A 15,117-nucleotide genomic window follows, 5' to 3' on the forward strand; every position below is an offset into this window, starting at 1 on the left:
TGCCTGCCTCTTTGCGCACTTAAGCCTATGCCTTCTCTCTCAAATTCTCCCCAAAGCATGCCTTCTCCAGAGAAGTTTCCATACAAATCCCACCCAGTTCCTAATAACCTCTCTCTACTTAGGAGAATTACGTGGGACATTTAATGTATTTTTTCCCCTTAAAAAGGGTTCTTGAGCGCAGAGCTAATTTTATGAGGAAAGAATGGCAGGCAAGAAGAGAGAGTAAATAAATATTGAAGCAGAAGACAGCTTTCTCATAACCACTCAATCTATTTTCAGCTTATCTAGGAGTTAGTTACCTAATAGATTCCAGCCCCTTTATGTTCTGGCTGCCCCAAATTTGATCAACATACCTAGACCATTACGTAGCACTGGAACATTCCAGAGGCGAAAAGAACAGGCAGAAGAAAAGGTTAACTTTTGACTAAAGATTTTTTGATGGGTGGGGTGGGGAAGGATGTTTAAATTACACATGAAAGAAAGACACAGAAATTCTGGACGAACTAAACTTAGGTTTTTTTTTTTTCTGGTTCTCAGTGCCACTGCTTAGCAAACCTTTGTTTTGTTTTTGTATTTTAGAGACAGGGTGGCTCTGTCGCCCAGACTGGAATGCAATGGCACAATCATGCCTCTCTGCAGCCTCAAAATCTTGGGCTTAAGTAATCCTTATGCCTTAGCCTCCCAAGTAGCTAGGACTTCAGGCATGCTACCATGCCTGGTTAATTAAAAAAAAAAAAGTTTGTGTGTGGAGATGGAGGCTTGCTTTGTTGCCCAGGCTGTTCTCAAACTCAGCTTCAAGTGACCCTCCTGCCTCGGCCTCCCAAAGTGCTGGGATTATGGGCATGAGCCACTGAGCCCAGCCAACAAACTTTTCTAGGAAATGAAAAAGACAAGGTGAGGGCCTGGGTTCTGAAGGGTGAGGGCAGGGATGCAGTACATTGATACTTACTTATGGCCATTCAAAGCAGCATGGTGCAGGGGTGTGTAGCCAGTGCTGTCAACACAGTTCACATTTGGCCCTCTCCACATGCTATCAGGGAAAAAAAAGAGAGAGAGAGACATAGATTTCACAGACTGAAGTCACAAACCAAAGTTAGAGATCGCTAGCTAATTAGTAAAGATTTCTGTGTGGTGTTCAACCTGACGAGTTACTTCCAAATGACTCCTGGTAAGTACAGCAGCTATACACCATAGAGATGCATAGCACTGAGGGTACACTGCAATGGTTTGCTGAACAGAGTCAAGTGTCAAGACAACAGTGTCATCGCTTAAGAGCTTGTTCTTCTAGTACTCCCAGGATTGTAAAAACAGCTCATTGAAAGGTCATCAAAGACAGAACCAAACCACTCAGCCAGTCACAGGTATTGAGCACCCACTCCTGTGCTGGTGACTGAAGGTTTGAGAGCGACCTCAACACAGACCAGATAATCAAGATGAGTCAACGAGCAAGGATCAAGGTCAAAAAGCACCAGGAGACATGGCTTAAGATGCAAGAGATGATTTTGTCTTTCCTTTGTAAATATGTCTTACTAGTAATTTAAAAAATCACAGAATCTATAATCTGAATGTGTTATCTGACTCAAAAATACCATAGGAGGGAAGAGAAAATGTTACCTTACTTAATCCTCAAAGCCTTAGTTCTTATTTCCGTATTGGCCTTACTGCATTGACCAGAGCTTCTAAAATAATATCAAATAATCCTAAAAGCCTTAGTTCTTATTTCTGTTTCTGCAAACCATACTGCATTGGCTAGAGCTTCTAAAAGAGTATCAAGTAGCATAGGACAAACTTGTTTTGTTTCTGCTTCTAATGAGAATGCCTCCAATGGTTTGAGGTAGATACTCTGTAATTTGTAAAGGAAGTATCCTATTTTTATTTTCCAAAAAGCGTTATTAGAGATAGTTGGTTAAATGTATTTTCTGCATCTATGGAGATAATAGTTTTTCACATTTAACAGCCTAGTATGTTGTTATCAATAGGTTTCTTAATATTAAGCCATCAATAGGTTTCTTAATATTAAGCCATTCTCGGTGTAAACTTAATTGTAAATTTCCATTATGACCTTATTGGTACATTCTACTTGAGAGTATATTACATAGGATCTATATTTATAATTGAGGCTAGTTTAAAGTTCTTGTTTTTTATGCTACTGTTATTGGATGGCATCAGTGTTAGGCTTAGATCACAGGTCAGCTGGGCAGCTATCTACTAATATTCAAGAATCAATGACACAGGCCAGATGCGGTGGTTCATGCCTGTAATCCCAGCACTTTGGGAAGCCGAGGCAGGCAGATTCAATTGAGGCTAGGAGTTTGACACCAGCCTGCCCAACGTGGTAAAACCCTGTCTCTACTAAAAATACAAAAATTAGCTGGATGCTGTGCAACTGTAATCCCAGCCACTCAGGAGGCTGAGACAGGAGAATTGCTTGAATCCAGGAGTCAGAGGTTGCAGTGAGCCAAGATTATGCCACTGCACTCCAGCCTGGGAGACACACGGAAACTCTGTCTCAAAAAAAAAAAAAAAAAAAAAAAGAATCAATGACAAAGAGCACTAAAATTATAAAAAATCACTAATAAAGCCATCTGGGCCCAGAGCCTTTATGCTCAGAGTTGGAAGCAATATTATTTACAAAAATAAAATTTTGGTTGGGTGCAGTGGCTCACACCTGTAATCCCAGCACTTTGGGAGGCCGAGGCAGGTAGATCACCTTAAGTCAGGAGTTTGAGACCAGCCTGGCCAACATACTGAAACCCATCTCTACTAAAAATACAAAACTTAGCTGGGCATGGTGGCATGTGCCTGTAGTCCCAGATACTCAGGAGCCTGAGGCAGGAGAATCGCTTGAACCTGAAAGATGGAGGTTGCAGTGAGCCAAGATTGTGCCACTGCACCCCAGCCTGGTGACAGAGTGAGACTTGGTCTCAAAATAAATTAAATTAAATTAAATTAAATGTTGGCAATAGGCATCAACTGACAAATTATAAACTACAGTACAGACACAGAGTAGAATATCAGATACCAGTTATACTGCTATGTAATAAGACAAAAAAGATTATAATGTTAGAAAGAAAAAAGAAACAAAATTGTAAATACTGCATAGTCTTGGCTCAGAAAGAATAAAATTTATCAGGAGAGTAGATTAAGTGCACAAGTTTACTCTACCTCCTGTCTAAAGTTCTCTAAAGTGACAGAAAAGATACCCCACCCTACACAGATAGACAACTACAGACAGATAAACAGACAGATTCATACCCAGAAAATTTTAAAAAGATATCATCAAGTAACCAGCAATGTTGAGTAATTACTAAAAGGCAGAAAGTAGACAAGGTCAGATCTACAAAGACACAATCTAGAAGAATGCAAATTAAAACACTCATTGACAAAAATGAACATAACGGCATTATCAAGTCAAAGATTTCAAAGATTAGGAAAACAAGCACTCTTTTTTTTTTTTTTTTTTTTTTTAGACGGAGTTTCGCTCTCGTTACCCAGGCTGGAGTGCAATGGCGCGATCTCGGCTCACCGCAACCTCCGCCTCTTGGGTTCAGGCAATTCTCCTGCCTCAGCTTCCTGAGTAGCTGGGATTACAGGCACGCGCCACCATGCCCAGCTAATTTTTTTGTATTAGTAGAGACGGGGTTTCACAATGTTGACCAGGATGGTCTCGATCTCTTGACCTCGTGATCCACCCGCCTCGGCCTCCCAAAGTGCTGGGATTACAGGCTTGAGCCACCGCGCCCGGCCTGAAAACAAGCACTCTTAAACACCACTGGTATAAGTTTAAACTGGTAAATTCCTTTGGGAAGACAATTTGGCACCATCGATCAAAACCAAAAATAGATTCACTTTGAGCCAGCAATTCTACTTCCAGGCAACTATCCAACAGAAATACTTATACATGTGCACAAAGACACATGCTTGTACAGAATTGCTTCATTGTAAGAGTTAAAAACTAAAAACTTAATGTCTATCTATAGGCAAGGAGTAAAATAGTAGGTATACTGATAAAATACTATGTAACCATCAACAATCATAAGGAAAGAAACAAACTGGACCTTTAAGTCCTGACATGGAAAGATTTTCCAAGACATACTGTGTTATAAGAAAGCAAAAAAAAAGGTCATTGTATAATACACATCCCTGTAAATGGATGGTGACTAGAAGAGCACTCACCAAATGCTGACCATGGTGTTTACCTCTGGGGAAGGAAATCTGTGTTAGGGAGCCCTGCAGATGATGAAGAGAGACTTACCTATTGTGCTCTGTATTCTACCACAGTTTAAAATACTTACATTGAGAATCTATTCACATAGTGCTTTTATAATAATAATACTGTAAAAGAAAAGGGGGAATCATCTATGCACAAGGAAAAGAAGATAAAAAAATGTCAAAATGGTAGTAAAACTCAGTTGTATATGGGTGACAAACCACTTTGATGAGCATGTAGATATTAGGTTTAGAATCTTAAGATAAATTTTAAGTATGAAAAGTGGGATTCTGTACAACAAAGGAAACCACCAGCAGAGTGAAAAGACCACCTATGGAATGGGAGAAAATATTTGCAAACCATACTTGTGCTAAGAGGTTAACATCCAAAATATATAAAGAACTCAAAACAACTCAATAGCAAGAAAGCAAATAACCTGATTGAAAAATTGGGCTAAAGATCTGAAAAGACATTTCTCCAAAGAAGACATACAAATGGCCAACAGGTACGTCAAAAAATGCTCAACATCACTAGTCATTACAGAAATGTAAATTAAAACCAAAATAATATATCACCTCACACCTACTAGAATGGCTGTTACCAAAAAGACAAAAGATAAGTGTTAGCAAGGATGTAGAGAAAAGAGCAACCTTGCACACTGTTGGTAAAAACAAAAATCAGTACAGCCATTATAGAAAACAGTACAAAGTTCCTCAAAAAATTAAAACTAAAGCTACCATACAAACCAGCAATTGTACTACTGGGTATATCCAAAGGGAATGAAATCAGTACATCAGAGAAATATCTGCACTTCCATGCTCATTGTAGCATTATTCACAATAGCTGAGACATGGAATCGACCTACCTGTCCATCAATGGACAAATGAATAAAGAAGATGTGGTATACATAAACAATGTTTCCTTAAAAGGAAATCCTGTCATTTGTAATAACATTTATCAACCTAGAGGACATTATGGTAATAAAATAAGCCAATCATCAAAAGACAAATACTGTATGATTTCACTTACATACAGAATCTAAAAATGTTGAACTAACAGAAGCAGAGAGTAGAATGGTAGTTACCAGGAGCTGGAGGGGGTGATGTTGGGGAGATGTTGGTCAAAGGAACAAAATTTCAGTCAGGGAGGATAAATTCAAGAGATATACTGTACAATAAGGAGATTATACTTAATAACAATGTATTATAATCTTAAAAATCACGGCCAGGCATGGTGGCTCACACCTGTAATCCCAGCACTTTGGGAGGTCGAGGCAGGTGAATCACCTGTGGTCAGAAGTTCGGGACCAGTCTGGCCAAAATAGCAAAACTCTGTCTCTACTAAAAATTTAAAAATCAGCCAACTGTGGTAGCGCATGCCTGTAATCCCTGCTACTTGGGAGACTGAGGCAGGAGAATCATTCGAACCCGGGAGGCGAGTTTGCAGTGAGCCGAGATAGCGCCGTTGCACTCCAGCCTGGGCAACAGAAGTGAGACTCCATCTCAAAAATAAAAGAGAGTTGGTTTTTAAGTATTCTCACCACAAAAGTGATATATGAGGTAATACATATGTTAATTAGCTCAATTTAGCCACTCTATAATGTATAGATATTTTAAGACATCATATTATATACAAGAAATATATAAAGCTTTTGTCAACTAAAAATAAATTTTTAAAAAGCAACATACATGTATTTTGATATCTAGGCTATTTGTTCATTGCCAACTAAGGATGGTGAAGACAAAGTGAGGAGCCTGAGGTACATCTTGATACCCCATCCCATCCTCCACTAAGCCTGAACTCATACAGCACTTCCCAAACCAGGAGCTAAATGGAATTAAATCTCTTCAACACATTTCTACAACGACCTCATTTTCCAAACCAAAAAGTATATGACTGTGCCTGACAATGGATCAGGGTGATGGCAAGTGAGGTGGATCTGGAAAATCTGTGAGGTACAGTTTTCACACTTACTTTCAAATTGCCGAAGAAGAGAAAAGATCATCATTATAACACAGGTGACACTAAGAATCTGAAAACAAATTCTTTGCCCCAAATCACATATCACATCAGTAGTAGATCAAAAACACTCTGTGATGGAGCTCATGGCATTTGGCCAAACAAGGACTGTCTGATCTAACTATAACGACATGAAGTGAATATGTAGTGTACATAATTCAGCAGCAAGGCGACTGGAATAACTAAGAGGAGCTGAGAAAGAGGAAATAGCAAGACCACTTAAAGTGGCTGAGAGTGCAGGCCTCTCAGCTACTAATTTGGTTCTATTACTCAACTATCTCAGCCCTCTCAGTCCATGTCCCCAAGGAACCCTGAAACTAAGATTTAAGCCGTCTTTGATTTTAAGAAAAATGCAGGATCAAGCAAGCCTTTCATCATTTTCTAACTTTTGCCTACATGACTGGTTTAAAGGTGATTACGTCTGGACATTCTATGTCAGCACTAAAACTCCCTCAAAACAATTAGAAAAGATAAGGAAAAAAGATAGTGACTTCACTGCAAAAAGCTGCAACGTTTCCAACCACGGAGGCCTTTTTTCCCTCCTTTTTCTCTACCTTCCACTCCGAAAGCCCATCTAGAAGTTCTGGGGACTGGAAAACATATTAAACAAAATCTAAATGAAAATAAATATCATCTCCCTGTTCGGAATTTCAGCTTCAGACAGGATGGTAATAACATTCCCCTCCACCCAAGTTTCTTCCTTTTTGGCAGCTCAAGAAAAGAGCTATTTACAATCCAGGTCTTCCTCCCTATCACAGGTTTTCTAAAACTGTAAGCACCAAAGGGCTGCTCACCGACAAACAAAAGCAGCATATAATGCACCAGGAACCAGGGAAAACAACTTTAAACATAGCTTAGGAGATTCCTAAGCAACATTTAACCTGTAAAGATTGTGCAGAAATGCAATAGCTGCCCTTGACTTGCAGGACAAACTCCAGACTAACCTTAATGGGTCCTGGAACCGTCATAGCAAGTCTGTGTGAAGAAGCTATGGAACCTAGGTTAAGAGCTTGGGCTCTGTGGTTAGCAGATCTGACTTTAAAACTCGCCTCCACCGCTTGTCAGTTTTTTGACCTTGGACAATTCACTTAATTTTCCACACCACTGTCTCTGCATTTGTAAATTCTACTGTGATGGGCTCCCCAGGACTTGAATCATTCATGGAAACTTCTAGAAGCTTGAGCAAGTTTAATAGTATTCAGAGGCCCAGTGTGTCAAAAACAGCTTAACTGCTTTAACGTGATATTGAAGCACAGTAAGCCTTGCCCTGTGCGCCTCGGCAGCACCTATGTTTTAGGATGGCATCTAAAGCACTGTAGAAGGCAAGGAAGAATATGACTGGTGAGGCCCTGTGGCTTTCGAATGCCACCTCAAAGGCCTCTCTCCATTCCTTTAAAAACTGACTATACGTTTATACATGGCGGGCACTGTGCTGGATTTGCAGGTTTTGATGAATAGAAACAGTCCACAAAGACACAGCCCACTCTATTTGGTGAAGGTGCCAAATGAGGTCCTGTTTGTGGGGCTACACATGCATGTACTCAACAGACATGTGAAGGGTGCCTTCTAGGAGCTGGAGATGCAGATGGAAAAAGACAGTCTCTGCCCTCATGTAGCTCGATTTCTATGGTAAGAGAGAGACTGAGTGAATAAGCAAATAAATAGATCCTATGATGCCTATGTGGTGATAAGGGCCAAAGGCAGCAAAGAAAGCAGATGCAGCAAAGCAAGGGGATAAAAAGGAAATGAGTGATATTTTAGATAAGGTCATCAAGAAAGACCTCTCTAAGAAGGTGACCTTTAAGAAGAGATCTGAATGAAGTAAAGAGCTGTGAGGATGTCTGAGGTAGACAGGCAGAGTAGCATCAAACACAAGAGCCCAGGGAAGGAGCAGGCCTGACATGTGGCTGGAGAGGGGAGTAGCAGGAAGCTCTGCCCACAGAGATGACAGAGGACATTATAAAGGACGCCGAGGTGAGTGCAGTTCTACAGGCATCCACTGAGCACCTAAGAGTGCTCATTGCCAGGGGTAGGAGACAGAGGAGGACATAAAGTCCACACTTGAAGGAAAGGGGAGCACTTTCAAAACAAGGGGAGGCACACACTCTCAAGTCTAAACTGAGGTGATCAGAAACTAAGTCTCTTCACAGAGAATCAGGGTTCCTCCTATCTGATTTCAAAAGTCCATCAACACTCATAGCTAAATTTACTTACCACTTTTCATACCTAGCAAAACTCAAGCAAAAACTTGAGGTAAAATTGCTTAGGCTGGGCACGGTGGCTCATAACTGTAATCACAGCACTTTGGGAGGCAAAGGCAGGTGAATCATGAGGTCAGGAGATCGAGACCATCCTGGCCATGGTGAAACCCTGTCTCTACTAAAATACAAAAAATTAGCTGGACATAGTGGCGTGCACCTGTAGTCCCAGCTACTCAGGAGGCTGAGGCAGGGGAATCGCTTGAATCCGGGAGACAGAGGTTGCAGTGAGCTCAGATGGTGCCACCGCACTCTAGCCTGGTGAAAGAGCAAGACTCCGTCTCAAAAAAAAAAAAAAAAAAAAAAAAATTGCTTAAAGTCTCTGTGAAATCAAATAAGAATCGCAAAAACAAGACAAATGGGATATTTATTCTGTCGAGTACAGAAAGTGGCCCAGTTCAAATGTCCCCTGATTCTCAACACCTTTCCTGATTGCACTGGCTGATATTAATTTCACCCTTTTTAGATCTTCCAGATTACCCAACTGCAACTTCACCATAACATATTATAAATCCTTTAGGGAAATCCCACATGTTTCCAAGCACAGAGCACTATGTAAGGAACTGGTCCAGGACCACCAGGGTGCAACTTCTAACATTCAGTTTTCACCAACCTGCTCATTCACTCTTGCCAGATTGGGTTCTTGCCAACCCTGAACCAACACTGCCCCAGTGTGACATGGTCTCTATGCAGTATAACAAATCTACTACATTTATATCCATTAAGAATGGCAACAATCTCTTGATAGGACATCAAGAACACTGCATCTGAGATGTCTGTACATAAAACACAGAGACAGAAGAACCGTGAGTTAGAACCGAAGTGTCCAGGCCACTTTCATGTGCATAAGGTCAGATTTCTGGACCAAATGATACCCTAAGTGGTTCTTGGCTGGTAGTAAACATGATTCATCTGGTGGCCCAGCTACTTTATTGCTTACTTTACACAGACAAGTAATGACATCTCAATGGGTCAGAAGAGAGTCCAATCCAGTTCAATCCAAAAAATGTTTATGCCACAGTGCTGGACAGTCCCCACCCTTGAGTTCAGTGAGGAAGTCAGACCAGTAAACAAATGACAATACTATACAGTGTGTGACATTCTGGGAAGGAAGTACACAAACTGGCTTAAGGGAAATGAGAATAGGGAGGCTTTACCGAAGAGGAGACAGTTAAACTGAGCCTTAAAGTTTAGGAGGGAGCAGCTAGGCAGAAACGAAGAGGTAACATCCAAATTCACTGTCCCCTGAGTAGTCTCAGCAAAGTGGGGCACCTGCAATTAATTATGAGTGGCTGGAGCATACAAGTGGAAAGATGGTGAATGCAAGGTTGAACAGGCTGGCAGAGTCAAACCAGAAAGGGTCCTGTAAGCCGCTGAAAAGTTTCAAGCAGGGAATGATCAGATGGATGTTTTAGAAAAATTCTTCTGTTAACAGCTGGGAGGTGGGTACTCACATAGTCCATTTGTTATTCTACTATACTGTTGTGATGGCCTGACATATTTCAGAATTTTCTTTTCATCATGCTGAGCGGGTGTGTAAATGATACACTGGAAGTAGTGTGTGACTAGATCCAGGGAGCCCAGCTGAAGTTAGTAATTCAGGCATGCAGTGAATACCTAGATGACAGCAGTGTAAGGAGGACAGAGAAAAAAGGATAGATTCAATAGAAAAGACAGGATCTGGTCAAATGCAGGATGGGGTGCATCGGCGGCTGTTTGAATCAGGCAACTTGTTGAGTAGTGAGAGTAAATTCTGGAGGAAAACCAGGGTTGCTTTGTTTTGTGATGGTGGTGGTGTGAAGTAGGGGAGAGAGAAGGGAGTAGGATGGAGTTGTTTTTTTTTTTTTTGAGACAGAGTTTCACTCTTGTTACCCAGGCTGGAGTGCAATGGCGCGATCTCGGCTCACTGCAACCTCCGCCTCCTGGGTTCAAGCAATTCTCCTGCCTCAACCTCCTGAGTAGCTGAGATTACAGGCACATGCCACCATGCCCAGCTAATTTTTTGTATTTTTAGTAGAGGCGGGGTTTCACCATGTTGACCAGGACGGTCTCGATCTCTTGACCTCGTGATCCACCCGCCTCGGCCTCCCAAAGTGCTGGGATTACAGGCGTGAGCCACCACGCCTGACCTAGGATGGAGTTTTATTTCGAATTAGTTGAGGCTGAATTTTGATTCCCATATGTAGATGTCTGGTCAGTGGGTCGATAAGAGGGTCTGGAACCCATAATCCTATGTTATCTAAACCCCATCCTTGTTTGTACCATGGTTACAAACCAAATAACTTAAAATGACATTGTCTAAATGTTTACATGCATTTGCATGCATGTTACCCATATTTGACTCTTACAAGCATACTATGAAGCAGGAAAATAGATATTGTTATTTCCATTTTACAGGTAAGAAAACTGAAGTTCAAATGACTTGCTGATTGTCATATAGCTGATTACGTGAAAGCGGAAACAAAATTCCACATCAGACTCTAGTGCATGTTCCTTCCAGTTTCTCCAGGCCCGTGACACTGAATGTTTAGTGAAAACAATGTGGGTCTCTGTGGGTCTCCTTCTGCATTAAATCTCAGGAAGTCAACGGTGCAAAGCATCGAGTCAGATAAAGGCCTTCTGGGTTGCAGACCCTGTAAAGAGGGAGCAATAAACCTAAGGGGGAAGAGAGGTCCTGGGCAGCTCTCTAACAATTATTCATTAAATCATAAGGTCTAAACAAGAGTTTGTCTCATCAGCCTTTTTCTGCCAAAAGCTTTTAATGTTTTCTTCTTTTAGTTATCCTTGCAAAGTGAGATTTATCTCTGAACCTCAGGAAGGGCTGGCAGTTTTCCAACACAAGAAAACACTCTCAAATCAGTCTAATTTAGAAAAGATTTCATCTTACTCAAATGAATTTGACATATCCTTCCTAAAATGCTTAACAGTTGAGGGTAAAAGGAGAGATATAAGGAGTCTATGAAACCATCCCCACTGTCAGAGAAGCCTGTAGTCTTCAAGGGAATACAAAACACAGACATGAAACAGTCAGACACAAAAGCCCCACAACAGTGCCAGAATAATTCAGTTAACTGGGGAAGACTAAGCATGTACTTTTATTTTTGCTCCCCCCTGAATCCCATTAAAACCAGAGTAAAAACAAACGAAAAGAGCAAAAGGAACAGAAGAGACGATAACCAAATATAAAATGTCAATCCTTTTTGAAAGATTAAAAAGTAAGTAAGTTAGTAGAGCTGAGAAAGTGAATCTCTGCAGCCCATGAAGGGGATGCCAATTCACAAAGGCAACCTTGGGAAGGCTCAGGGATTAGAGGTACCAGGTGGCAGAGGAGGCCAGGGATGAGGAGGGGCTGAAAACCAGGACTTAATACAAATTCTGTATAAAGAGGTGTTAGGGCCAGGCGCAGTGGCTCACACTTGTAATCCCAGCACTTTGGGAGGCAGAGATGGGCAGATCATGAGGTCAGGAGTTCAAGACCAGCCTGGCCAACACAGTGAAACCCCATCTCTATTAAAAATACAAAAATTAGCTGGGCGTGGTGGTGGCTGCCTGTAATCTCAGCTACTTGGGAGGCTGAAGCAGGAGAATCGCTTGAACCTGGCGGGTGGAGGTTGCAGTGAGCTAAGATCAGGCCACTGCACTCTAGCCTGGGCAACAGAGCCAGACTCTGTCTCAAAAAAAAAAAAGAAGTGTTAGACTATCAGGTCTGCTGTAACATCCAGGACAGTTAGGGACTACTTACTCCTCTACCTACACAGGAGAAGGTAGATTTATTCTGTAAGAACCAGCTCGGAACTAAATGCAGGAATGTTAGGAACAGTAGGAGACAGGGAGAGGAACTATACTGAAATCAGAGGCCCTGAATCAAACTGTCTATCTTGAAGGATGAGATCTCTGCCCCCTAACCTACTTGGCTTCCAGAATACTGGCAGCTCCACTCCCATCCCCACATAGGAAAGCTGGAGGATTCTTTCCTGGAGAAAACAAATGATATCACAGAAAAGTTCAACAAATGATGGCTCTGGGGGATTTCTCAACAAAATGGGGTTGAGGGGAGGGCTCCTGCCCCACAACCCTATGTAATATTAATATAAAGCCCATCCTTGACACAATCTCTTCCCACCTCTATACAGAACATCTAATCAGCTATTTAGGGTCTCATGCTTAAATACAAATCATAACCAAGGATTGCCAGACATCTGAGGAAAAGCCTTTAACATGAAAAGACAGAGCACAAAGTAAACAGAAAAAAATGACTCAAAGAAATGAGACAAGGAGTCACAAAAAACCTCAAAAATAAAAACCTATTATCACAGAACAGGATCAAAAAAAAAAAAAACAAAAACCAGATCAGTGAAAAGTTCTTAGAAATTAAAAATAATATTAGAAATAAAAATATAAATAATGATCCAGAAGATAAAGTTGAATAAATCTCTCAGAAAGTAGAACCAAAGATAGAGGTTGGAAATAGGAAAGATAAAATTCGAGGACCAAGAGTTCCAGAGAAGAGAAAAAGAAAAAGATCATCAAAGAAATAATTTAAGAAATTTTCCTTAATCTTCCACTTAAAAGAGTTCATCCTGTGCTCGGTATAATGAATAATAAAAAATTTTTTAAAGTCACATTGTGAAATTTTATAATAATGGGATAAAGATAACACAGTTTGAGAGTAAAAAAACAGCTTGCATACAAAGAATTAAGTGCCACCAGTTTCAGTAGCACCTCTGGAAGCCATAAGACAAAGGAGAAATGCTTTCAAAATTCTGAGGTGAAATGACTTCCAATCATCAAGTATAAAAACAGAATGGGTATTTTTAGACATGCAGGGTCTCAAACTTTTACCTCCCACACACTCTTTTATCAGGAAGTGATTGGAGGATGTGCTCTACCAAACAAATGAGCAAACCGAGAAAGAGGAAGACGGGTATCCAGGAAACAGGGTGAAGGGAATCAGCTACACAGCAGGCCTTGAGACCATATCTGGAGAATCCAGGGAGGCAGGAGGAAATGAAACTAACATGATCAACTGATGTATCTGCCTAGGATGTAAAAAAGAATACTTAAAAATTATAGTTGTGGTTTGGGAAGTAAGAGTAAGCTGGACATAGAAAACTCAGAAAATGGCCAGGAGTGGTGGCTTATGCCTGTAATCCCAGCACTTCGGGAGGCCGAGGAGGGCAGATCACCTGAGGTCAGGAGTTCGAGACCAGCCTGGCCAACATGGAGAAAACCTGTCTCTACTAAAAAAACAGAAATTACTTTGGGAGGCCAAGGCAGGCAGATCACAAGGTCAGGAAATCGAGACCATCCTGGCCAACATGGTGAAACCCTGTCTCTACTAAAAATACAAAAAAATTAGCTGGGCATGGTGGTATGTGCCTGTAATCCTAGCTACTCGGGAGGCTGAGGCAGGAGAATCGCTTGAACCCAGGAGGTGGAGTTTGCAGTAAGCTGAGATCACGCCACTGCACTCCAGCCTGGTTTACTGAGTAAGACTCTGTCTCAAAAAAAAAAAAAAAAAGAAAACTCAGAAAATCAACAAGAAAGAAAATTAATTAATCGTATTAAGAATAAACTAGAATTACAGGATAATAATTGGCTCAGCAGGTAAATAATACAGTCATAATAACATACACACAAGCATTTAATACTGACGTAACTAAAAGCTGTGATATACTTGAAGGATGAAGGGGTAGGCAGTGGACAGAGAGAGTGTAAGGAGGCTGACAGAGACTAACAGAGGATGTTTAAGTTTTTAAAATAAAGAAATAATAGCATAAGCCTAACAATCAGAAATATGGAGAAGAAGAAGAAAGCACTAAGAGCTGGAAATGGTTGCTTTCCAGGAAGGGAATCAGGTGTGCCCAAACGGCCTTCCAGTGGGACTGATGCAGAAAGGATGCTGACGCTATGTGACAGGTGGGCAGGCCCTTGTCAACTATGAAATGTGTAATTCTGGGAACCTTGCGGTTTTGTGTTTAAGCATGTTCTGCAAAGCAGCGACTTTGAAAAGTTTATTCCCTCAAGAGAGACACATGCAAGAGGGTGATACTCCATTTTAACTGCACATGTGACACAATTCAAACAAGAAACTTGGAAAGATGGCCTCCTTGTTCCACAAAGCCGCAAGGAGTTCCTTCTTCTATCCTGCAAAGGACAATTATCTTCAGGATAAACACAGCAGTAATATCCAGTGTTGCTCTTCTCACTATTCTGTTCTAAGCCTTCTGTTTCTTGTCAGCAATTTGAATGCAAACATGCAATATCACCCCCTCATATACACACACACACACACACACATATATCTCGGTTTCCCTAGAGCAATGATGAATTGTTTGAAACCTAGAACATTTGCTCTAAGGATTGTTATTTTAAGTTATTGCTATCCTGGGCAAGTGAGGCACAGGCTCCCTCTCAATCCCCAGAACAGAAAGGTGGATAGTGAACAGCACATGAATGAGTACAGTGTGGAACTGTCATTCCAATATGGACATGGACAGGACAGCCTGAGAAGTACATTGCCACGAAGTGGACAATACTACAAGACTTCTCTGCTGTAATTAGGATGTATTCATGAGGATTAACATGTACATCACTTTTTTTTTCTGAGATGCAGTCTTGCTCTGTCGC

The 15,117-nt window shown here is 41.1% G+C and overlaps 1 protein-coding gene across 4 annotated transcripts in view; it reads right to left on the bottom strand.

The window, feature by feature from the left end:
* Positions 1 to 15,117, bottom strand: part of ANKS1A (ankyrin repeat and sterile alpha motif domain containing 1A) — a 196,669-nt gene that overhangs the window by 115,266 nt on the left and 66,286 nt on the right. For all 4 annotated transcript variants that reach the window (XM_012461628.2, XM_012461626.3, XM_012461625.3 and 1 more), the window contains exon 2: positions 950 to 1,030. In XM_012461628.2, the coding sequence (XP_012317051.1) occupies positions 950 to 1,029 (80 nt within the window). In that variant the 5' untranslated portion in view covers position 1,030. The remainder of the gene's footprint in view (positions 1 to 949; positions 1,031 to 15,117) is intronic.

Source organism: Aotus nancymaae, unplaced genomic scaffold, assembly GCF_030222135.1.
Source record: "Aotus nancymaae isolate 86718 unplaced genomic scaffold, 86718_ANA_hifiasm-v0.15.2.pri h1tg000040l, whole genome shotgun sequence".
NCBI classification, from domain to species: Eukaryota; Metazoa; Chordata; class Mammalia; order Primates; family Aotidae; genus Aotus; species Aotus nancymaae.